General features: G+C 31.3%; 2 protein-coding genes across 6 annotated transcripts; one reads left to right on the forward strand and one right to left on the reverse strand.

The window, feature by feature from the left end:
* Nucleotides 1–1074: 1074 nt before the first annotated feature.
* LOC148277249 (uncharacterized) lies at nucleotides 1075–8637 on the reverse strand. Of its 4 annotated transcripts, XM_088233145.1 has the most exons (6): nucleotides 8173–8637; nucleotides 7637–7699; nucleotides 7105–7194; nucleotides 6479–6553; nucleotides 5181–5347; nucleotides 1640–2919 (listed from the first exon to the last, which is right to left on the reverse strand). In XM_088233145.1, the coding sequence occupies exons 1-6, from the start codon at nucleotides 8414–8416 to the stop codon at nucleotides 2905–2907; spliced, it is 654 nt and encodes a 217-aa protein (XP_088089271.1). In that variant the 5' UTR covers nucleotides 8417–8637; the 3' UTR covers nucleotides 1640–2904. The 4 variants fall into 4 exon arrangements, 1 of the variants encoding a protein (XP_088089271.1); XR_015823547.1 differs by lacking the exon at nucleotides 7637–7699 and having other exon boundaries at nucleotides 1075–2919; XR_015823546.1 differs by lacking the exons at nucleotides 1640–2919; nucleotides 7637–7699 and having other exon boundaries at nucleotides 3376–5347.
* Sou (required for meiotic nuclear division 5 protein souji) lies at nucleotides 8626–22606 on the forward strand. 2 transcript variants are annotated; one of them, XM_088233143.1, is made up of 9 exons: nucleotides 8626–8903; nucleotides 12773–12865; nucleotides 13086–13279; nucleotides 13742–13902; nucleotides 15655–15752; nucleotides 15991–16138; nucleotides 17165–17282; nucleotides 18753–18910; nucleotides 20991–22606. In XM_088233143.1, exons 1-9 carry the CDS (start codon nucleotides 8768–8770, stop codon nucleotides 21052–21054), a joined length of 1170 nt encoding a protein of 389 aa, XP_088089269.1. In that variant the 5' UTR covers nucleotides 8626–8767; the 3' UTR covers nucleotides 21055–22606. The 2 variants fall into 2 exon arrangements, with proteins under 2 accessions (XP_088089269.1, XP_088089270.1); XM_088233144.1 differs by having other exon boundaries at nucleotides 18765–18910.
* Nucleotides 22607–26034: the final 3428 nt, after the last annotated feature.

The following is a 26034-nucleotide window of genomic DNA, read 5'->3' on the forward strand; positions in this document are numbered from 1 at the left end:
ATCGCCCACAAAATATATAAACCTGTCTGAAGCAAATAACATATTTAAGAGATGCGTGAAACATATAAATTAAATTTTGAATGCTTAACAGTAGGTTGGAGTGTCAATGTATGTTTTTTTTAAGTACTGAATTCTAATATTGTGGAAAAGATGAATTAGATGTGTGAGGAGTTTTAGAGGAGATTTTTTTTTAATTTTCAAATTTTTCATCTGTAAATAATTTGAAACGTAAAAAAAATAACCACGCAAAACTATCAATAATAACATATTTGGTATGAATAATACATAAAAAAACAACCTATTCATTAAAGTCCAAGTTCCAATTATTATTTAAAAAAATAATAAGCTGTTTATTTTTACAGCAGGTTATAACTTATTTTATGTGCATCTATTAAATTGTACTAATGGGAACATTAAATTACTGCATCTATAGGTTACTCACTACAATAACTTGTTATAGTTGTACATTATTTCTGACTACTTTATCTTCTGTCATATTGTTAATTTTTCAACTTTTATTTGTCAATATTTTGCAATTGTCTATTTTTCTGTTCCGCTACACACATATTATTATAAGTATATAAGCTGCGTAAGTCTAAATAAGTAAGTAAACAAGGAAAATAATACAAAATAAAAATAGTATATCCCTTTGGGTAAAAAAACGTTTTTTATTAAACAACTATCCCCGTTCTTTATTGGTAGTAAGTATTTGAATCAAGCATTTAGTATTTAGTGTTGTCATATTCGATGAAAAAAAAATGTTGACCCACCCACAGATTACAGATATCTTTAGATAGGAAACTATAGTACTATATCTAAGCACTTTGGGCGTCGATCGCAGCGCTGTCTAGTGTGGCATACAAGAAGCTTTGACGATGGCGCGAAAATTCAAATCACTGCGTTGCATCGTATATTGATATTTATTGTACAATATCAATACAAAATTGCTTAATTAAATACAAGTATTAGCACGCAATTTAATTTTTCTGTCCTGTATTTAAAAAAACAATTTTATATTGATATTGCACATTAAATTTATTATGGAATAGGAATACATAAATAAAAATTTAAAAAAACATTTTTAATAGTTTTATTTTACTGTTAAAATAAATCCCTCGATTCTATTAGATGCGTCAGAAAGAATCGAGAAAGAAAACTGACACTCGTAAAATAATATTATATACATGTGTGGTTAGTATATTGGATTATCAAAAATAACAAAATTGTGCAGCATTGTGATCAGCATTGGATCCCTGCTATTCCTGGATGAAAAATATTTTCTTCGTGAAGATTAAGAGACATGGCATCAACAATCACCATTCTGAAACAAAAGAATATTATTAATGGTGGATAATTTATTTTATTTCACATTGACATTTCTAGGCTGCTGCTTAGGAATAAAACAGGAAGGAAGCATTTATAAGGTTACTAAAGAATAAAATGAAGTGCTAATATTTCACGCTCAGCCACCGTACGGGCTGGGCGTGAAATATAGTTCCTCCCCAACCGTAGCTTATAATCTTATAATAAATCTGAAAATAAGTTGTTATATGTTAGAAAACAATGAGTTTATGTTTATAAATCATTAGTGTGTAGTAGTGTAGTCATGTTTCAACAAACAGTGGAAAAAAGAAGACTATTTATTTAATAGCATTGTTTTATACTTTATTCTTAACAAAATATGTGACAAATAGTGAACAATGGAAACTTACAAAAATAGTGCGTCTGTAACCTTAAAATCATAAAATTTTATATGAATCCTTTAAAACCGTTTAAGAATGCATCAGTTTTTGACGCGAAAGTACCTAAATTTTGCTATTTAGAACACTACACCCATAATTAAAAAATTACAACAGTGCTACTAAAAGTGAACTGACATTTATTGATAAATACATAATATTTCAAATATCTGCCTTCTAATAATATACAAAATTATAAATCAAACCGCTTATACACGCGTTTGTGTAATATTCATGTAAAGAAGTGAATTTGAACAGGAATGTTGCGTCTCATAAAACGAAATAATACGGACCAAAATGGACACCAAGTCGTTGGAACAATAGGCGTAATCCTGGGGTCTACACACGTGCGTTTCCAGAAATTCTCCAGCAGCCTAGTGGACCACATGGTGACGATATCTACCTACTGTCTACAAAAGATTCTCTTCGGACATCTATCTCCCTTTGTTAACCATGGAGTTGATACAGTGCTTTATTTATTTAGTTTTTTATTGCTTACTTCTTGGTATGAACACTTGACCAATTTACTACTATACTCTATTTTTTATAGATTTATTGATATTGTTTTAACTTTGCTGGAATTCCTCTCATCCATGCGCTTTGTAGCTGCACGATGATTGGTTATCTAGCTTTCATATTTCAACTTTAAAATACCTTAATTTTGTAAACGGGGTCTAGAATTCCAATCGTCTATGCGCTTAGTAGCAGCAAGGCGTGTTGTAATCTTACTCCTTTTTACTATTCATATTATTATTATTTTGTAATACACTAAATTTATTTGTCAATTTTTAAAATGTGTAAATGGGGGCTAAATTTCTAACTGTCTATGCGCTCTGTAGCTGCAAGACGTCCTGTAATCTAGCTCCTATCTATTATAATTTTTGATTGATCTTAATTGAAAACGAGGAACTAGAATCCCAACCGTCCATGCGCTCTGTAGCTGCAAGACGTACTGGGATATTTATTAATTGTACAGCGCCCTTGAGGTGATTTTCACAAAAATGGCGCTTTATAAATTATCCAACTATATATATATGCTAATATTGGATTATCAAAAATAACAATTGAGTATTATTTAAAAATTGTGCAGCATTGTGATCAGTATTGGATCCCTTCTATTCCTGGATGAAAAATATTTTCTTCCTGCACATTAAGATCCATGGCATCAACAATCACCATTCTGAAACAAAAGAACATTATTAATGGTGGATAATTTATTTTATTTCACATTGACATTTCTAGGCTGCTGCTTAGGAATAAAGCAGGAAGGAAGCACTTATAAGCTTATTAAGTAATGAAATGAAGTGCTAATATGGTAGGTAAGAAGAAAAGGGTATGCATGTATCTACTCTATTGTCTGCGCTTCTTATTCTTAAGTCTTTTATTATAACACTTTCTAGCTTGTAATTTGAGAGGATCAACAATGCAAGACTCTAATTTTTTTCGCCCAGTTAATAGAAAGTTAATTTGTTTACACCAAGAAAAAATATATAATTGCAATACTAAGTTAACAATAAAATCAAAAAGGTGGCCTCTATGTGCTGGACAAGATAAACATGCTGAATTTAATTTAGATAGTACTATTTCCTTCAAACTCGACATAACATGAAACTTATGGCAAATAGTCGGTAAATTATTTTTGCAGTGATTGACAATGGTATTAAAAACTTTATAGATTTTGATTGTTGGGTGGATTAAAGTATTTGGACCACATGCCCTAGAAGTTATTAAACTATGCCCCGGTAACTGTGTTTCAGATTTAAGATCCAGTCTACATTCACAACAAGATCCAAATTTAGATAAAGCCCGTTTTGCCACATAACCAGCTATATATTTACAAACCGCAACATATTGACTACTTTTCTGTCTTGAAGAACTTGTTGGTAAGGAGTGATCATCAACATGAAATTGTTCCTGTACTTCGATGTCCGATGTTAAAAAAAGTTTTAATGAATCTAAAATTTCACCGTCATCATTTTCACAATTTGCTCCAATGGAGTGAGTATGAGATAAGTTTGATATGAGAAGCGACTTAAAAGCATCTATAAAATTTGAACTAGAGGGGTTTATGTTACGTGCACCCTGACTTCTTACCATGCCAAAAAAGTTTTCAATGGGGTCTTGGTTAAGGTTACGTGGAAGCACAAAAGTAAATTTATAACATGTAAGTAATTTATTACTCAAATATGATATTGCTTCCAAAGTTGTAATCCAGTTACGCACTGTAGGTGGTACTGATATTTTTTGGTTTTTGCAATCTACAAATTTTACTGATTTTAAGATGGAAATAGCTTCCTGCCAAAATTTCCAGTGGGGAGATGTTAATCTGACTCCACAACGGTATTTACAAATAATACTATTAGCATTGAGAGAACTGCCATTTAAACTGTCGAAAAGTTTATTTATAAATAATATAAGATCAGCAGTCTGTGATGCCCCATTGTCAATATCATCCACAGTATCTGCCAAAGATTTCATGGTAGTTCCTACTGTCCTGCTGAATACCTGAGCAGCAACCTTGACCTTCATTTTTCTTAGTTTGTCGGGGAAAATATGACTATCGGTTAATTTGTGCATTTGGAAAAAGTCTTCCCCTCTTGCTTGATCGTATGTGTATGATTGTACAATATGGGACCACTTTGCTATTTTTGATACAGAATTTTGAACAAAATGTACATCTTTTACTAGCATATTATTTCTAAATCCCTTCAAAAGATGTGGCACATCAAACATTTGTACAATTTCATGGCCTTCAATTTCAAACCCGTGAACTCTACATTCAGTACCACCCCGAAGGTACAATTCACGGGTTTCCTGTTTCAGGATATTTATTGCACCAACATTTGAGCTACCTTGGTCACAAATTATTGAAACTAATTCCAAATTGCTACGAAAGATATTTGAGATTATTGATTTTAAGATAACAACCAAATCTGAAGATTTAATGGGTCCTCCTGTAAAAACAAATGCTAATGGTTGTTTCCATTTATTATATAAACCCTGTAGCATAAAAACACAAACGTGATCAGCAAAAGCTGGAGTACGTTTTCCTTCACCCAAGTCTTGGAATCCCTCAATAAAATCTTTATGTTTTTTGTACATTAAATTCTGACTAATTGACATCTCGTCAAACATCAAAGAGCATATTCGAGCTTTAGCAGAAAGATTTTGGGCGACCTCTTCCAAATGTTTAAATATATGCAAATTGGTACCAGGATTAAATGGGATTTTATTTAGCATTGTCATCAATGTTTTTCTGGATGGTAAGGAAAATATGCTTGAAATATATTTATAACTTTTATAGCCCTGCTTCATTAATGACAATGCAAAAACCTTATCGTTAGTTGTATATCTACGGCCCTGTTTTGTCCGTTTCTGAAGCCTCAATTGAGACTTAAAAAAACGGTATGTGATTTTATTTAATTTATTTTTAAAGGATACATGGCGCTCTTTGTTTAATTTGAGTTCCATCTTTCTAATCTTCATCTCCATGTTTCTTCTAGCCTTTTTAAACTGCAAACATTTCTTGTAAAGCTTCCTTTTCCTGGGTGTTAAATTTTGAGATTGGGTTTCATTTACATCCTTCAAGATGTGGTCATATTTTCGTCCTGTAATATAATATTTCACAATGATGCATTAAGGGTCCCAACATCATAATATAATGAATGCCTAACTATTATTGCAAAGAATGATAAAATGTAAAGGGATGCTGTTTGGAAATAAGCAAAAAGAAATACTAGCAGTTGGTTCTATTTACAATATAAAATTTCACTTCCAAGTTTGTTAATGAAAGTTCTTGGTTGAAGTTCATTGTATTTTATATATTTAATAAATTTGAGTAGTATTAGGGTAATTCAACGGATACTAACGTCATAATTGAGTCTTTTTCAATGTGTTTTATCTATATAATGTAAAAAAATATTTATTCTGTATATCTTCTTTAGTTTTTTATTGGCTTTTTTCACTCCTAACTGAGGTGTTCTAGCCAGTGTCAAGTTTGAGATTAACTTATTTAAATATTTACACATGTGTTAGTACTATACATACAAGTTAGCATGTTAGTATTTAATATTACATACATTTTACATAATATAAAACTTATTTACAACTTAATACCATTTATAGCTACATATTTACATAAATTTTTTAATATATTATTATTGGGTGGGAACAAAAGAGTTTAAATAGTAGTAGGGAATGGGACGCTGATTTTGGAGAGGTCAGATAGGAACTCAGGATAACATTATATATATTGTGAAGACGACGACTCCCAAAGATTGTACAAATTGCACACTAATGCATCTGTATTCTGTATATCACTGTACATTGAACAACGATTAAGGAAAAATTTCATAAAAACAATAATTCAATTAGGTAATTTTTTTGATTCCCGATAATAAATAATATAAAAATTGCACCACAGCAGGACAAGAGGGCCCATTACAGTGATCAATTACAGAAAAATCATATTATAATTTTGTGTTCTCTCCGGGAATCGAACCCGGAACCTTCCGTGCGTAATTCAAGCGTCTTAACCACTTAATGTTTTTTAACACCTCATGAAGTTTTAATGACGAAAAATTTATGTCGCATTTTCATGGAAACATCCGTTAGCATTATTCATAAACTGCATGAACATGATAGAAACAAAGTATCTGTGGATATTATGTAGAACGAAATCTCTCTGTCCAAGAACCAAGAGAAAATGCATTATTGAATACATGTCATTTGATACTAACTTTTTGGTGTACTCTGCTGAGGTGCACTCGGACCAGAAATATGCAGTGGGCCTGATATGTCATCAGCGTTGATATCTAAAAACATTATTAATTAGTAATATGTGACAATGTGTCAATGAGTCGGACAAGTAACTGTATGTATACATTTTAAGTTCTTTGAAAACACAAACAGCTTTAATATGCCGATTTGCTGGAGAAAATTATGGGTCAGAAATTTGTTTCAACTGAGAGGGTCACTTTCATGGTCATGTCATACGATATATATGTGCTATAAACTTTTTAATAATTAAAAAAGGAACGGCCCACGCTCAGACGATGTAGTCTTGGTCGATCACAAAAACGGCATTTCTCAATTTGCAGAAAATGTATGAAATTAATAGAAAAATGTATAGATTAAACAACCATAGTGACATTACACATCCCTGTTTCACGCCTTTTGAGATCGCAAACCAAGATGTAAATCTCCCATTAACTCTTACACACGCTGAACTCTCCTGAATTTATATGTATTGTTTATTATTTTTTTCTTTTTAACAAAGAAACAAAGATGTTTCTCTTTCTCTTATATATAAATATGTGTGTTTGTAAATTTTTATTACAAAAATAAAAAAAATATTACTACAAACCAGAAATAGGTTGGATGAAAGTCGTACCACTGCAACTGGCAACGCCTTCCGGGAGTGCACAGGGGTGTTCTTCAGTAACAGCTATGCCTACTGTAATTCACAATAAAAATAAAATGAACATCATACCAGATAACATAATGCAAGAACTTCAGGAAAAACCTTGAAAGATCGAGTAAGGCTTGAATGAATAGAAAAGAATAAGCTGAGATGGTTACGTGTAGAAAGCATTAACGACAATATAATAACTGAGATAGTACATAAGTCTGAAAGAAGGGGTGTAAGGAAATGTGAAAATTATAGAAAATACTTATCCAACTCGGTTCACCGAGTAAATAATGAGAACTATTTTCGTTGGATGGTGACTTGTTAAATCCTATAAAATAAATACAAATTACCAACACCACATTGCGAAAGCACATCCTTACAATTGAAAACACACCATGCCACGACCATAACGACAATATAATAAATGAGATTGTACATGTCTGAAAGAAGGGGTGTAAGGAAATGTGAAAATTATAGAAATACATACCCGAACTCTGTTCACCAAGTAAATAATGAAAACTATTTTCTTTGGATGGTGACTTGTTAAACCCTGTAAAAATAATACAAATTACCAACACCACATTGCAAAGGCACATCCCTAAAATTGTATACACACCATGCCACCCTGGTAATTGTTTGTAAATAATGACCAAATAAAAATGTCGGAAGTTGCAGGAAAAGGCACTACGCCAACTTTGTAGATACATAATAACCCGATTAACCAACTGTAAGACAAATCACAAACACCACATTCCAAAAGCAGACTTGCAATTGTATAGACACAAGACAGATAAACAAGGTGCAATTACAGTGGAAAGCCAACCTGAGTCGTACATATATTTTTCTTGCAGAAATACTAATAACTTTCATTGTAAAATGGGTCCAGATTAATAAAAGTATGCTTTCCCTATGAGTTGTAAAGATTGTCAATAAAAATTTGCAGGGCAGACAAACAGGACAAATAAACGTGCAACATGAGACAAATTCTTGAAATAATTATGTATGAAATATCATGCAATTTACCTGGCAATCCAATGGTAGGCACAGAGCACAATAAAAGCTGGATGTCATTGTATTGGCTAAAGTTGAATGCGTTGAAGTGTTTAATGCACACAAAACAAAGTCGATTAATTTCGTCATCTGATAAATTCATAAATTTGGGACTTTGAACACGATTGATCCATTCTTTAAATAAATGTGGATATCGTTTCGGAAAACGATGTAGTTTTTTCGTAGAATTACAATTCGGTACGCAACAACTCGGCATTTCGAAGAAAAAAGTGTAAAAACACAGAGAGCAGTGTGACAGCGATTTCGAATGGAAACGGATAAATTGGCGGTTCGTCTAGAAGGACGCCGGCCGGCACGGCGTGGCTGGGCACACGCCGCCGACAGTTGCGCCACAAACTGTATTGATTTACTAGCAAGTGGCTTGTGCGACATCGGAAGAATGACTAGAAAGTCTTGTATTGGCTGAAAACTGCCTGGACCCACCATATTAGTAAATATTTGTAATGTCAGAATTCGTCTGTTTTTAAAGCTTTTCGTATTGTTATTTCGAAAAGGTTAAAATCGTAATTCAACAGATTGCAAGGAACACGCTAATTCCAAAAACAACATGGAGTCGTGCCTGGCAGTGGAAAAAGATATTGACAATGCGTTGACCAAGTTTAATAGTCTCGGGGAGCATGCTGATTTAGTTTTAAATGAAGCTCTTAATCAGATTCAAAATCTCGGACAGGATATATCCGAAGGTAACTTTTACTTCGACACGTAATTCAAATGAAATTTCGCTAGTAAGTTATTCGTTTTAAATGTGTATACTCGTAGACAAAGTTGTAAGAATGACAAGGTGCAATGAACTTTCTTTGTTAATTCTTACTAATATCTTAGTATCAGTACCAATCTGTCAAAATAGCCTGTATTATAATTTTATTTACACTGCATGTTTACGTTATTGAATAAAACCATTTTGAAAAATGTTGTACATCAATAAAACACGTATTTTTTGTTATTAAATGACTGATTTTCCAATCGAAGATTTGTTACAACATTGAATGACCTATCTCTAATATTAACATTTTGACGAATATAGTATTATTAATGTACTGTATAGATGATCATTGCCATATAAACGAAATAATATAGGTATCCACTTAATTATACAGTAATTTTATGAAATATTTAATTATGTAATATCTGATTTGTAAGTGAATTTAACACAAAGAAAACTTGAAAAAGCATTTATCTAAGTTAATTAGCAGATAATAATTATATGAGGACAATTGCCAGGCATTTGACCGCCCCAATTAAGATCGTATATTGCTGTTTTGGTTACAAATATTATTTTAATTTAATTTTTGCACCACAACAGGCAAGGAAGCCCAATTACAGTGGTGAATTACATCACAGAACACCCAGGCTTGAGAAAAGTGACATTTTAATTTTTGTGTTCTCACCGGGAATCGAACCCGGAACCTTCCGTACGTGAGTCAAGCGTCTTGACCACCACACCATGGAGGCCGCCATATTAAAATAGGATTAGTTATTTTTCTTTGTTCGCCCTGTAATGTAGCAGTTAGTTCATGGGGCTGTCATGCGCAATGCCTGGATCCAATGCCCAGCTATCATGTATTTAACATAAATGTTTTATGTAGGTATTTCTCAGTGAGTAAGTAATTTTAATGGATACAATTTTTTAATCAAATTCCTCGCTTTAGTTTAACGTCTGTTCATTGACTCCTTGTAAACTGTTTACCACCTTTTTCATACAATACTTAAACGATTAAAAGAAAGGCACAACATGTAAATATTGATATTCAAGTATGCTGAAAAAAAAAAAAACCAGGAGATTAACCGATACATACTTTGTAGAATACTTATAGTAGGGGCAATTTAATAGGTCACATTTGACATTTGTCGGTTTTAGTTTCATAGTGAGGATCTGCTTAAAAACATTGATTAAAGTGAATGAATCGATTCGGACTTCAAACATAATATATGTGAATTGAATTCAGTTACTATGAAAAAGTACTTATATGTACTGTAATTTTATTTAAAAAATCATAAGTCGAATCCCTGTCCCATTATTATTTTCTATCGTAAATTTAAGGAACAAAATAAGATAAGTACATAATTTAACAAAATTATCAACATTCGATTTTTCTGGGTAATATCCCTAGTGTTAAAAAGAAAAAGGGTTCACTGATGCAACATTGTAACGACGTTTAGAACAGAAAAAGTTTATTATGTTTAGAATGGTTTATTAGTGAAAGTAAATCGTAAAATTACCTTATTTTGTCATTATTACGATAAATATGTAATCGTAATTGAAAAAAGTTAAGCAATTGTGCAGTTCTTAATTCAAATGCTGACATACACAAATATAACACCAGACAACAACAACACTATCATATTGAAAAAGCAAAGACAAACACAGGACAGTCAAAAATACTACATAATGGACTTAAACACTACAACGAACTACCTTACTACTTGAAAACTTTTACTGGAGACAAATTTAAAATCAATCTGAAAAAGCACATGATGACTGAACTAACTAGACTAGACGAGACATAAAATGACTTGACAATATTAAATTTCTAATGTAACCCTAACGGGTTTTTTAAAATTGTCAATAAATAAAAAAAAATATATATTTTATTACCGCCCTTACAAGGTTATGTTGTTGAATTTTGATGAAGTGTCAAATGTGACCTATTAAATTGGCCCTACTATAGTTGAAATATTATTATTGATATTTTACCGTCTCGCAATAGTTTTCCTATACTGATATTGGATATATTGATAGGTTATTCTCCCTTATGCAGATCTTGCCTTTAATAATAAATAGTAAAGTTTGTTTCTCATAGGGTCCACTCACACGGACACATATTGTCATGATCGTAGAACAACGACACATGTGATTTTCTTCATGAGAGCGGTTTAATTTTTTAAATTATTTTTATAATACACGTATTTATTTTCAATGTATAACTGTTTTTTAGTGAGTAGATAGAGCTTGCATATACAGGGTGTTCTTTAAACCCTGTCACATCCAAAACCACGATGATCAGTATGAGCAAGAAGACATGTTGGCACATTAAAATAAATTTTTAGAACGATCAAAATCTTAAAAAATAAACTAGAAAAAAAACAAATGGTTGCTTACTTCTGCAGAGGAGAAACGAGGAGGGGGGAGGGAAAAGTCTGATACACTGTCAACCGCATGCCCGCGCCTCCCTCGCTTCTCCCCTGCAGAAGTAAGCTACCATATGTTTTTTTAAAATATATTTTAAAAATTTTCTTTGTTCTAAATAATTTTTTTTAATATGCTAATATGTCTTCTTGCCCGTACTGATCATCGTGGTTTCGGATGTGACAGGGTTTAAGGAACACCCTGTACAACTTTATTAATAAAAATACTTATACACATTATATGAAGAATTTTTAACAGTCCACAGCATGCGATGCAAGTTACAAGAATCATAAGAAAAAAAAGCAAAACATTAGATGATTGTTCTCCGAATTATAAATTCCTTCGAAGAACGAACATCAAATTTCGTTGTTCCAAGTTTGTTCAATGATCTCCCAAAAACCATTCACACGGAAGATCTTCAGATGAAAAAATACCTACTTTATTTTATTTTATTGAAATAAACGGCACTTAGTGCCTTTTACAAATAAGTTGCATATAGTAAAATACATACATGTAAGTGAAATAAGTAAAATATAGTATTTAAAAGAAATTATTACTAAACAGTTCTTTGCAAATTAAGGAGTCAAAAAAGAAAAAAAAGATACACGGTTTAAAAATAATATTACTAGTTATAAAAATACTTAAAAAATTAAATATTTGGTGATAGAAATATTTTGAACCTGTAAAAAAAGAGAAAAAAAAAAAAAATTAAGAAAGCAACACATATTAATAATAAAAAAATAAAAAAAATTAAAACAATTTTGAATAACACTAAACGAAGATTTTTCTTTTTTAAATTGCATGTATTATTATTTAAATCTACTACTTAGGTAACTAATATAAATATACACATAATTACATACTGTCAAAAAAAATTGACAAGGAAAATATTTTGTACTTTTAAATAAAATCAAGAAAAGAAAAGAAAAAAAAAAACATTAATAAAGAAATTACTTAGTACCTTATAGGAAACTTAGAAACATAAATAAAATAAAATCAAAAGCCATCTCTTTATTTTCGATTGTTGACACAGTATTTGCTAAATCTGACTACTAAGTTTATGCTGTTTAAAATCTAAGAAGTTATAGTTTCTAAGGAGTGTTAGGAAAGGGAGGGAATTTCGGCTGTGGACCTTTATAGGAACTTCTCCGCATTTGCTTAATGAAGAGAAATTCACAGAAAACTCATTCAAGAGAAGTCGGACTATTTATAGACATCAGTAGGCCTTCCGTTTCACTTGAAGAGATCACGGCATTTTGTGTCCTGTTATCATTTATAGTCTTTATTACTTGTACTATCCTAACCATGAAAGATACTACCTCTTGTGATAAGTCGTTGTGTAATTTGCCTTTGGTTATTGGAACTAATTTGTGTTGAGAGATAAGTTGGAAACAAAGTTAATATGTATTTTATTTTATCTTCCAGTTCCTGAGAATATTCCTCTATCACCCAAGCAGATAGAGAAACTAAAAAGCACCGTGCTGAGGTGCAAGGACAGACTTCACGAATTAGCTTCAGGTATGGCAACCATTTTATGTACAGTGTTTACCAATATGATTTTTATAGCTCATGGCGGCCATCAAAGGCCTTACTGGTTACCATGCATGAGTTGCACATTGAACTTAACTTAAACTTAAAAATAGTCTTTCCTTTGCTGGTTTTCCCAAACAGTGATCATAAACAGTGGCATTTTTGCTTTCAACTCCTCTTAATAAATATCTTTTATTTTACCAACCAGAGCACCGCGAGAGCCATGCTTGCGTTTCCCGCGTTGGGAAAGCGATCGACCGTAGCTTTGTGGCCGAACTGGCCGGAGCCGTGCCGCGCGACGCCGTGTTTTCCGCTCCTGAGCAGCGACCCCTCCTGGACCGCGCTGTAGCCCAGCACCTTTACCGGCAGGGGTTGGACACCGTAGCTGACACCCTTTGTCAGGTTGGTTGAAGACAGTAATACTATTAAATAATAAAAAAATCTATGTATGCGGTTTCTGGACTATTCTTAATTCTATGATGTTGGCAAATGAATATTTTGTGTTTTTTTTGTAAATCTATTTCCTATTGTATTCTTTTGGCAAAAAATAATTCTGAGTAAGCTTCAATAAATTTTTTTAATTAAATATACTTCAAAGGGTTAAAAGGTTTTGCCGGACAAACATTTGTTTTAAATAAATATACATCGTTGCAAACTAACTTGCTGTTCCTTTCGATACTCCTTAAAGTATTATGAAACACATAATTTGTACTTGCAAAATTTATGATATTATAGACATCATGTTCATGTGAATTGTGAATGTCCCAACTTACCACAGGACACATTCTCGTAATGTTGGATCATAGTTTCGAATATTTGTTTCAAATAAAACAAATAATGGAGATAATAATTGACTTTTTACAGGAGGCAGGGTTGCAGGAGGAAACAGGTCGCGGGGAGCCATTTGCCGGACTGCACCGTATCGTGGAAGCCCTATCTGCTCGTGATCCAGGACCAGCCTTATCTTGGGTGGAGGAACACGCCGAGAGCCTCCAACACTCACAACTACCTTTCAAACTGCACAGGTCAACTTTTTTTTTCTTTTCAAATTTACAATTTTTTCTTTTCAAATATACAATTTTTTCTTAAAAATAATAAATTTTGGTATTCTTATGATTTACGAGAGGTGATTTTTATACTCGCGAAATGAGCCACTAAAAGACAGTAATCTTTTATTGCATGAATTTTTTTAACCCTTAAAAATATTTTCTATCTTTACTTGAAAAATGGTCATTTACCGCTGCCTGGTGAGACTCATCAGTATCAAAATGCCTTCCACGAAGTTCTTTCTTCAAATTTGGGAACATGTAGTAATTGCTAGGTGCTCAATCTGAGTTATATGGAGCTTGGATAATTTCCTCGAAACGACGTGATATTATGACATTAACGCGCAATTTTGACCTTGTGAACCCATGCAATGTCCCTGAATTTACCTCTTCTTTAACATTTAATTTGTTCCTTTAAACAGTGTAAAAAAACAGCTTAGTATGCACCTGTTATCGTGGTGTCTACTATTTGAATCGATCAAAAGAACTCCCTCTGAATCCCAAAAGATCACCTTTCTAGCAGATGGAATGACCCTGTATTTCTTTGGTGCTGGGCAACCCTTTTCGCGTCACCGCATAGACTCTTGCTTTGATTCAGTATCATAAAAATGAACCCAAGTTTCATCTCCAGTTACAATTCCGTTGATTATATCAGTTGGATCAGTACCACACGGTGTCAAAAACTCTCTGGAACACTCAATATGGTGTTGTTTACGATGAGGTGAGAGCATTCTTGGTACCCATTTTGCACCAACCTTCGACATACCCAGATGATCGTGCATAATCTCGTAAGCTGTTGTTTCCCATATTTTAAACATTTTTGTAATTTCTCTTAGTTTTATCTGACCATTTTCCCTGACAGTATCTTCCACATTCATGATCATTTTGTGTGCTGCAACGTCGTTTGGCCTTCCTGGTCGCTCATCGCCTTCGAGTGACTCGCTACCTTGCTTAAATAACCGGTTCCACTTATACACCATTGTTTTACCAAGACAAGTGTCATCATAAACCTCTCCTATTTTACTTATAATGTTTTTAACATTTTTTGAGATTAATTATTGTACGGAACTCAATATTCTCAACATTAAAAAAAAATCCTGTGTATTTGGTTACTTGTATCCGCTGTCATTATCAAATGACTGAACACAATTGAGTGAAATTTTTGACTTACATTTAAAAATATAAGAGAGATGACAGGTAAAAAAATTGTCTGTCTCTTTCTGCCTCATTCCGCGAATATAAAAATCACCCATATTTTTGGGAGCATTTTCAACGAGTTGTAAATAACTCACTATTAGAAAATGTAAATAAAGCTGTAATAGAGCAGGTTTCGAACCTCCGATCCGCGAGTCTGCAACACAGCAGCGTGATCATAATCTGCTATTAAATATTTCTGCTTTGGAAACCCGGGTTTTGCCCTAATTGCGTGATAAAGCATAACAGAATCATGCAGAAGGTGCTCATCAGAAAAAAATCCAGATTTAAAAAAATCAAATACATAATTAACACATAATATACCTACTATGCCTTATAATATGTGTATAATATCACTGTTAAATAAAACAATCTTATTGATGAACAAAATTCAAAAAGTTAGTTTTATTAATCCGAAAGTTTGTTAAACCGAACTGGCTCGGTTTTTAATTGTTCAGTTTATAAAAACTATGCTGTATTTTTTATTTTTGAGTGTGCCTCTTGAAACTGATAGTAATAATGATATTGTATAAACAGGTTAGCGTTTCTGCTAGCAGCCAGGAGAGATGGACCATTGTCAGCCGTGCTTTACGCTCAGCAACATTTCCCTCAGTTTATCAATAAACACGAAAAAGGTTTGTAAACATTTAGCATGTGACCTTATATATTATCTACTTAAATTAGAGAAGTTTCTATGAACTCTTACTAACAAAATCTTCTGATATATGAACCTGATACATTAAAAGCATTAGTGCATACTGACGCCATCTCTTAAGATTATTCCAAAGTTTTGACCTCCATGTTGGCCTTCTTACGAAATAAAAATAATCCAAAATAATTAATTAATGAAATGTATTTTTATACTTGATGTAGAAATACAAAAGACAATGTGTCTCCTGGCATACGAAGGTGGTGCTCTTCCATCCAGCTATACTTCCTTAAGGGATGAAGCCCTGTGGCCTGACGCCATAGAAGTATTTTTGCGTGACGCTTGCGCTCTTCTACGCCTTCCCCCTCTAAGGTAATTTTTTTTTTGATAGTAATTAACGCATTTTTGGTTTTTTAATCTAATATTATTATTATACAAAATTATACAAAAACTAACCTACCAACAACCTACCATATTTAGTAGGTTTTTTTAAACTTTTTCATTTTTATAATGTTTATAATTACTGTGAGATTTTCTCAAGGTGTTAATCGCGTATTTCATTGGTCCGAAAATGGTATGCAAGATTTTTCATAATATCGTTTGCAGAAAACGATACCATTAAAATAACAAAAATCATCTAGTTTTGACCATTTTTATAAAAATAACATTTTTCTTATTACAATTAAATTGTAGTTCCACCAAGAAATTAATGTTAGTGGAGAATCTCAAACTATTAAAACCATAAAACCATAGTATCAGTCTGTCGCGAAAGCAATGTAACTGGCTATTGGTTTACAAAACTAAGTGAATTAAATTAAATTTGTTGATTTTTAAAGGTTTTCCGTCTGAAACCTGAAGTAAATCTGGCAGTTATTTATGCTACAAAATATTTGATATTGCTAATTATTTGAAAATTTTCATTGTTTTTTTTTCCCTAATAGTTAAGAAGTTATTGCTTTGTTAGTTTGGACATACGTTAAGTTCATAAAGATGTTTTTTATTAGTATGGGAAATAAATACCATTTGCAGTAAAATTCATTTTATTAAATAAAAAATAATAATTATAATGAAAAGATTTATGTAACATACATAAATTTAAACATATTAAGTCACAGGCCAATTGAAATTTGACGTTAAATTATGCAAATAATAACGGAAGGTGCTTTAATGAGAGTTGAACTGTCAAAATGTGAATTTTAGGCAAGATTACGGATCGCAACCTAGCAGACAAAAATAGGGGGCATAGAGAAGATTACCAGCAATTAGAAAACAAAAACCTGACATTATTATGGAAAAATAAAATCGCAGAGTTACTGTTCAAGGGTTAAAGTACCAGTCTATCATTTAATTAAAATTTTAATTAACATTAATTAAAATTATTTTTTTGTTTATTTTCAGTCCCCTTCAGTCTGCAGTCAGCGTGGGCAGCCGAGTGTTGCCAGCTCTCCTAGATATTCGTATGAAGATGGCTCATACACACCAACATCATGCCTGGGCAGCCAAAGATGAATTACCTGTGAGCCTCTATTATTTATTGAAAAAAATATTGCTTAAATTTCTAGAAAATTCCATCCAAAAATGAAGAGTACACGGCAAGAATGGGCTCATTAAAAGTATTTTGCGGGAGAGCAAAAAACTTTATTCGTGTGACTCTATCTATGTATTTAATAAAATAGGTTTTCAATTGATGTAATATATATTTATACATGCAATCACAGAAAAGAACAAACAAAAACGTCTACTTTATATATTTTTTAAACTTATTTTTTGAACGGACATAAACGAGATCGTTGCAGCTTTTGCCAATCGTTTATAAGACAGGAAGCCTCATTTTGTTAGTTTTTGGTACTTCGTTTACTTGAACTGATTCAGGGGAAAAAATAGCATTAATATCTCAAAAAAACAAAAAAATGCAATGAGCCCGTTTTAGCCACGTACCCTTCAAATATGATATTTTAAGTTTTTTTGTAGAAGAAGAAGGAGATAACATAAACTGTGTTAAGAGAGTAAAGAAAATAAATATAGAATATTGTAATTTATTATAAAAATAAAAGACAAGTGATACTTTAATCATCAGTGTGATTACACTCACGAAGAATGGGACACTAATAATATAATACTTAAACTTATTAAAATAGCATCATATCAACTCATTAGTTAACCTGAAAAAATTTTGATAATGATCCTTAAGATAAAAATAACTAAAAAAATATTTAATTTACTTTCATATAATTTTGAATTCTCTATCCTTACCTATGTTTTGTATAAATACATCGAACTCCTTAATAAAGATACCAGTCTCGAAGATGTCGCGAAAGCCATGAAACCGGTCACTGGATATTCCAAATTTGTGGATCAAAGTATCACTCGTCTTTTATTTATATAATAAATTACAATGAAATTCCATCAAGAATTTTCACTTACAAACTTGAATGTTATAGAATATTGTGTCTACATAACCTATAAAACTTTGAAAACATTACAATACAACAACATTACAACGAAATCCTCTATACGCCCTGTTCTTATCAGTATTATCTTGTAGTACATTTTAAGCAAGCAGCTTAAAACATTAATTTTCTATCTAACATCCAGTTAATTTTTTAAAGATATTTTTTGAGACCAGGGTTGCGGTTTCAAAAGCTATAAGACGGTATAAAGTAAAATTGATATTTGTGTACGAAAATGTGTATATTTGTATGAAAATCTTCATCGGTAACCTGTAATTGGATATGTTAAGAAAAAAAAATGTGTACTTATTCTATTTATCATACAAAAAACTTAATTTTACTTTGTAGATAAAATAGAAGATAAATGTTAACCCCCCATTGTAATATGGGCGCAGTTCTTGTGGCTGTTTGTTCCAATTGGATGTAAATAAATTTAATGCATTCGATGGTTTAGATTCAATATATTTTTAATTTGTGGGCTGATATATTATCATCTAATTGTATTTTTGTTATATTAATCTTTTCTGTAATTGTTGGACTTACTACAGGTGGAAGTCGAAGGTGGCGGTCACCACTCAGTGTTTGCTTGCCCTATTCTGCGACAGCAAGGTTCTGAACAGAATCCTCCCATGAAACTTCTTTGTGGGCACGTCATTTCTAAGGATGCTCTCACAAAACTCACCCAAGGAACCAGGTATGTACATTTTATACATTGGAAGTATCGAAGGATTGAGTGTTCGATAAGTAAGTTCAGTGCTATGGGAAATTCTGTTTGAAATATGCGTTGATACTGTTATTGCTATAAAAATGTCGTAGTATTTATCAATCTCCATCCATTGGCAGAATGAGTTACGCGGTGATGCAGTCAGTATGGGGTAACCACTGTAGGTTAAGCAGTGAAAATGGTGATGATGTGTTTGACATTATATAATACAGTAAGACCCCCTTTTCACATTTTTTAAGGGAGCAACAAAAAAAGTGTAAAACTGAGGAAAATGCGAAAATCGAAAAATGTATGGAAAAAAATGGAATTACTATGTACTAGTACTCGACTATAATAGTGTAAATATACTGCCAGAAAAATGGAAAAATCGACATATTGGGGATTATGAATATTTTTACCCATTTTCAATGATTTCATTAAAAATATTTTGTATTTTTTCAATAAATATTATAATCTTTTTTTTATTGAATTAAATAAAAAACATCTTTAAACAATTTAATGAAGGTACTTAAATAAAAAAAAAAACGAAAATAAAAAATTAAATTTGCGTAAATATATGCATAAATATGATTTTTCTCCTAAATGTTGAGAAATTTTTCTTATATGGTATCACTTTTTTTACTATGGCAACACAGAATTTTAACTGTCGTTTACATCGCGGCAGAACTGTTTCACACATTTATGATAACTGTTTATACCATCTTTTTTTCACATTATGTCTATAACTTCAAATAATATTTCTGTTGCCAAATTTTTAAACTTTCTGCATCGTAATTTATTGATGTAAAGAGTTTATCTTGCTAAACGTGCGTCAACTGCATGTCACAATTTAGTAAAATATTAATAGAAAGGTTACAAAATACATTTATGAAGTATGTTAAATTCTAAATAAATTCATCAAGGGATCATTTACATTATTATCAATTGCTTTGTTTAATAAATTTATTGTAGCTGAGTGATAGGAGAAAACAGTTTGATCCGATCAATTTGTATAAAATCTTAAATAATATTTTAGACTGTCCCTTGTAGTTGCGAATGATAAATCTTTATGCTCCGACCAGAAACTCAAGAAACCATCAACTATTTTATTGCAATAACAGCCGGACAGTGTCTGGATTTTATACTCCTATACATCACATGCGAAACCTTGGCAATGAATTTGCAGACCATATTGATACCCGGAATATTACATAAGTCACTTCCTAAGTATAAAGAGATAATAATCGCAATATTTCTGGCTAATGCATAAAACCTTGTTTTAAACTTATTAGATAATTTATTAAATATAAATAAATTTAATATTATTAGATAAATATAAATGATTATTTTTATTTTTTTAAAAAGAGCATGAATATAATTAGTTTGAGACTCCTGAAACATTATTTACGAACATTCATACTTCTTATCTATATTGGTTCAACATACTCATTTAGTTGTACATAGGAAATAGGTACTACTGACATTACAACAATAACCAAGGAACCAAAAATTAATCTGTTTACAAATACTTTCTACATAATTTATACTAATGTATACAACATACATAATGTGCCTATGTGTACATCATAATAAATATTATAGATTTATAAACGTAATATGTACCTTATATTTTATTACTTTTTAACTATGTTATACAATTTGTACAAATTGGCCACGGCCGTTAATAATAATAATAATATGGCATTTTTGTTCATCATGGATATAATAAAAAACTAACCCCAAAGAACACCGGGTCACGAAGATTGTATTTGCTTGAAAACTGTATCAAAATAGCATTTAAGAAAATGACAATTACACTGCACCTACTTTGAATTTAGTTTGAAAGAATAATTTACCTTTTTTTTTATTTACCTTGGCTTTTATTCTCCATATTGGGAAAATGCGAAGGCGTGCAGCTCGGCGTTATTTGACACATCGAAAAATTTTCAACGAAAAACTGAACATTTCGGCGTAAAAAGCGGGAAAATGTAAAATTGGGGATTGTAAAAATGATGTTTTACTGTATTATGTTCGTTCAATAAATGAGATTTATACTATTTTCTGTTCTCAGGTTAAAATGCCCCTATTGTCCATTGGAGCAAGGACAAAACGAGGCGAGACTCATATTTTTCTGAAGACAACACCAAAAATATCTTTATTGAAAATTATATTTGAAAATTTCTCTAAACAAGAAATCGCAGATATACTAACAGCTCTTACAATTGTTCGGATATATTTTCAAAAATAGTTACTAGTGGTCTTGATGTGCGATTTCCCCCCTGATGATTTACCATCATGTGTGAACATGATTAGTGTCCCAAAGATTAAAATCATTGTTTTTCTGGAAAAAAAATCTTTGGGTTTTCAATTCATTTTACACTCAGTTCGCTAGTCGCTACACTAGCGAAAAGTTTATTACGCATATTGCAGACAATCTGACTGATCTTTCAATATTCATTTAGAATTAGGTCTATGTTTAATGGTAGCTATATTCAGTAATTTTCTTTACTAATAAATTGTTTTTCAAATTTAATCTGTGTAGATGACCATTTTAAACAACGTCCTAATATAGATAAAGAGGTCTCATTTAGAAGTATGAAAAAGTAATTTTAAAAAGTACTTATTCTACCAAAATATTCTGCAGTTTAATATTGTTACCCCGATTTTCGATATATTTATGAAAATGTAAATTCTATTTTAATACACAAGTATTTTTTTTTTCTATATGGTGAATTAATGCATTCACAAGAATCATTTATATAGTTGCTCTTTCAATAACAAAGAAAAACATCTTAAAACAATAACTACATTGAAAACAAAATTATTTAGATGTTAAGTTATAATTCTGGTAGGTGCATAAGAAATTGGGTTAGCTAACAAATTTTATAGTGTAGAGCCAAAATTAGTTCATTCAATCAAACATCTTTCTGCTCCATAATTTCAAGTACAGCGATAGAGATTTTTAAAAACTGACAACGTATGGAATACCGCCTTGTAATTTATTTAGTCGAAGAGTTTTATTTGGTACTGTTTTGGAATGACCGATATTGATGAGATATCGGGAAAAATTATCATCGTAAAATGGGTTCCTTTAGTTTATTTTGTTTGATTTTATGTTGATACGAAATATGTAAAAAAATGTTGTTGCAAACAAACTTAAGAATAATCATAATAAAATCATTGATATGTTTTTTTTTGTTTTAAATGAAATACATACATTTTTATTCTGTGACGTAACAAATCAGTTACAATATTTTTGTATTATTAATTGCTTTATATGCCTTTTGAGAACTGGCTACAGAAAAATTCATGAAAATCATATTTCATTGCATATTCATATAACACCAAGTTCGGTATTGAATTTACGACATATTTATTTAATGATTTTAAAAACTGGTCCAAGATGAAGTATGAAAAATAAAAATAAAACGTTTTTCAGACCTTTAAGTGTTTAGAAGAATCTCACTTATGGATAAAAAAATAGGACGTATTTTCTAAAAATTAACAGATTGAGACATATATTTGAAAAAACTCGCATGTGAATATGCCAATAATCATCAGATCTGATTGATTCATGGGTGTTTATTCAATGTTACACAGTGTGAAAATAGATCATTCAAGCCACTCAATGACGGGTCAGTAAATAACTGGATTACAATATTTTGTTCACAAAAAAATAAAAACAAATTATTTAAAAAATATTTTGTGTATTTATTTGATATATTTTTTTTTAAATACTTTTTTTTAAGGTTTTGGAAATTTTAAAATACTATTGCAAGATTCCATCAGAATTTCAATAAAAATAACAAGACAATAGGCCTTTTACTAAGTCATAGTGACATTAAAAAAATCACAATAGGGAAATATCACTTCTTTTATAATAATTTTTAATTAATAAGGGTCTATGAAATACGGTCTAGTAAAAAAATATTTCTTTACTGTTTATTAGTAGCATAAAAAAAAAAAAAAATTATAATTTTGAAAAAAAAAAAAAAACTGCAAAAACAGCCCATTGCCACGCCCCCTAATAAATTACGATTCGGGTAAATTTGAAACTTGCTTGTGACTGTTTAAATTTAAAAAGAGCATTGTCACGAATCTTGACGTCACAATTATCAAGGCGAACATGTTGTGTTTTTGTAGGGACATATTTTTTAATAATTTAGTTTTAAAAAACTTAAAAGTTATGTATGAAAACATTTCTCCACAATGTCAATATTGATTTAGAAAACACAATTATTTTTTGTAAATCAATTTTATCGGTATTCGTAGTATGTGATATTTCCCTTTTACTATTTCTCCAACTTTTTAACTGTTAGAACTTCTCATTTTTAATCAAAGAACAAAAATGATTGATTAAAAAATCTTTTCCTCGTTAAAAAAAACTAGAACTAGATGCGAAAAACTGTAAAAATGATTCATGCAGTCTTTGAATTGCTTGTTGAAAAAAATCTAGATTTATGTAATTTTTTACACTAAAAATTAAATTTCATATTTGATGTGTTGTGATTTTTTTATCAGGTTTTCTTTCATCTCCGATGGAAAACTAAAATATAATATATATAAATATATATATATATTGTGTAGTTATTCAAACTTTATTTTTGATGTTTGATATTAAAACGTGAGTATATAATACACATGTATTGATATGTTTCCTTTAACGATCATCCTTTTTAGTTGTATTTGAATACATATGTGTACTTATGTACTATTCAAATGTTTTAGCACTAATAAAATGTATATTTTTTAGATGTTTAGTTAATTTTACACTTCATTGACTTGTTATAAAATTATTTGTAGCACATTTTGATGAATAAAATATAGCTGCATATCACTGTTAGTTTTATTAAAAATATTATGTAAAACATTTAAGTTTGTAAGTGAAAATTCTTGATGGACATTCATTTTAATTTATTATATAAATAATAGACGAGTGATACTTTAATCCACAAATTTGGAAAATCCAGTGACGGGTTTCATCGCTGATCTGAAGGTGTCGCGAAAGCGATTTGGAAAATCCAGTGACGGGTTTCATCGCTGATCCGAAGGTGTCGCGAAAGCGATGAAACCGGTCACTGGATTTTCCAAATTTGTGGATTAAAGTATCACTCGTCTTTTATTTATATAATAAATATGATGTAAATATTATTAATATTTAAAGCATCTACTTTGTGGTCAAACACTTTACTCCATGTTATTAAATATTTGTATATAACCACTTACCGACTTTTTTGTGTCTACCGGTTTCGAGACGTACCCGTCTCATCGTCAGGACACCAATCGAACTAACATGCAAAACCCACTATACACCTCCACTATATAAAACTAATATTTCGATTTTAAACCAAACGCTTTTAGTAGGCAGCCCTTACATGCATTGATTAGGTTATGAAAATGTTATATATTGTGGGAGAAATAGTTGGAAAAAGAGAGGGAATGAAGGGAGGGGCGTGAGTTTGGCACTCGTAGATCCTGAAAATTTTAGTTTTACTGTATTATGAATATTTTATATACAGAAAATTTAAGATAACTGCTAGCTTCCCATTTTAATCGAGGCTTAGAAGCGTAAGACTGATCATCTTACTTTCATTTATTTATTTATTAATCGACATTGCCCATTTATACAATTTATAGGGTATTAAATACTACAATATAAGAATAGTTAAAAACATTAAAAAAAAAAAAAAGAAGCATTGACAAACATAAGGGGCAGCGAGACAAGATCTGGACTATTTCTTTAGTGCTTGTTTAAATCGTTATAAACTTAAACCAAAAAACTACAGATCTTGTCTTGAGTTAACAATACTACAAAGACGGGTCATTGGAGAATTAAGGGCATAGTATGTTCTATGCTGATCGATGAATAGTTCTTCATTGTTTCTCAACCTATGAGTTGGAATATGGAATTTTACTTGTCCCAGAAATGATGGCACATTGATTATACCATGTAGTATGGCCGAACATACGAGTATATATGGAGTCAATATTAGTTCTACGTTTTTGTAGACTAGAAATATTTAACATCAACTCTATATCAGTATAAGAATAATTACCTCTCTGTAGTCCAAGCATCCACGCTACTTTTTGAAGCAAGCGATGTTGGACTAATTTAATGTGATTTATGCGATTCACATAGAATGGAGACCAGACCACGAAGGCATATTCTAGAAGCGGGCGAACAGTTGAGCAATAAAGAGTTTTGATAGTACGGACATTAGTAAAGTTAGAGGATATTCTGTTAATTTCAGTGATTTATTTTCTATATTGGAGCCATGAGATTCAAAGCATATTGTCTCCAATGAAGCGGTTTTAAGCATTATGAACAAAGAGAGGGAGTTACTGACCACAGTTAAAAGAAGAAAAGCCTCATACTTTGGTCACATATTCCGCAGTGAGAAGTGTGCCCTTCTTCAACTTATTCTGGTAGGAAAGATAGAGGGCAGGCGGGGTATGGGACAGGAAAGAGCATCATAACTCCGAAATCTCAGACAGTGGTTCGGTGTGCCGGACGCAGCAGCGCTGATTATTAGACTGGCCCAGGATCGTGATGAATTCAGGAAGATGGTTGCCAACCTCCAATAGGAGCGGCAAAAGAAGAAGAAGAAAATTATCTACATGCTCGTTGTATGTCAGTTTATAGTTCAAAACAACTCCTAAATCTCTGATGGACTTAGCTACATTAATTTTGGAGTTTTCTTTTAGGTATATGTTACAAAAATAATCAAGATTAGCTGCAGTTAGTGTATCAATCCAGTGCCTTATGCATTGGTGATGATGTATGAGAAATCATTTTTTAAATCCAATTTTGGGTAGTACCTAATAACCTTACTTATGTAGGTACCTACAGAATTTCCTCATTTAGTATCGGCGTCGAGTGTCTTCGCAAAAGTTCTTTATGTTTATCATTTTCTAAGACAAACTATATCTAATTTATGGCTACTAATTAATAAATTAATTATCGTGATGCAAAAGCCTTAAAAACTGACAATTAGTATATTAAAATTAGCATGTCTTGCGTTTAAACTTTAATATCGATAGTGTCAGCCAATAGGTGACGTCGTAACCTTTTAAGATATTTTACATTAATTTAGCGCGTATGTTAATTTACTTCA

Source organism: Micrasema longulum, unplaced genomic scaffold, assembly GCF_059751315.1.
Source record: "Micrasema longulum isolate JH-2025_06_02 unplaced genomic scaffold, ASM5975131v1 h1tg001064l, whole genome shotgun sequence".
Taxonomy (NCBI): domain Eukaryota; kingdom Metazoa; phylum Arthropoda; class Insecta; order Trichoptera; family Brachycentridae; genus Micrasema; species Micrasema longulum.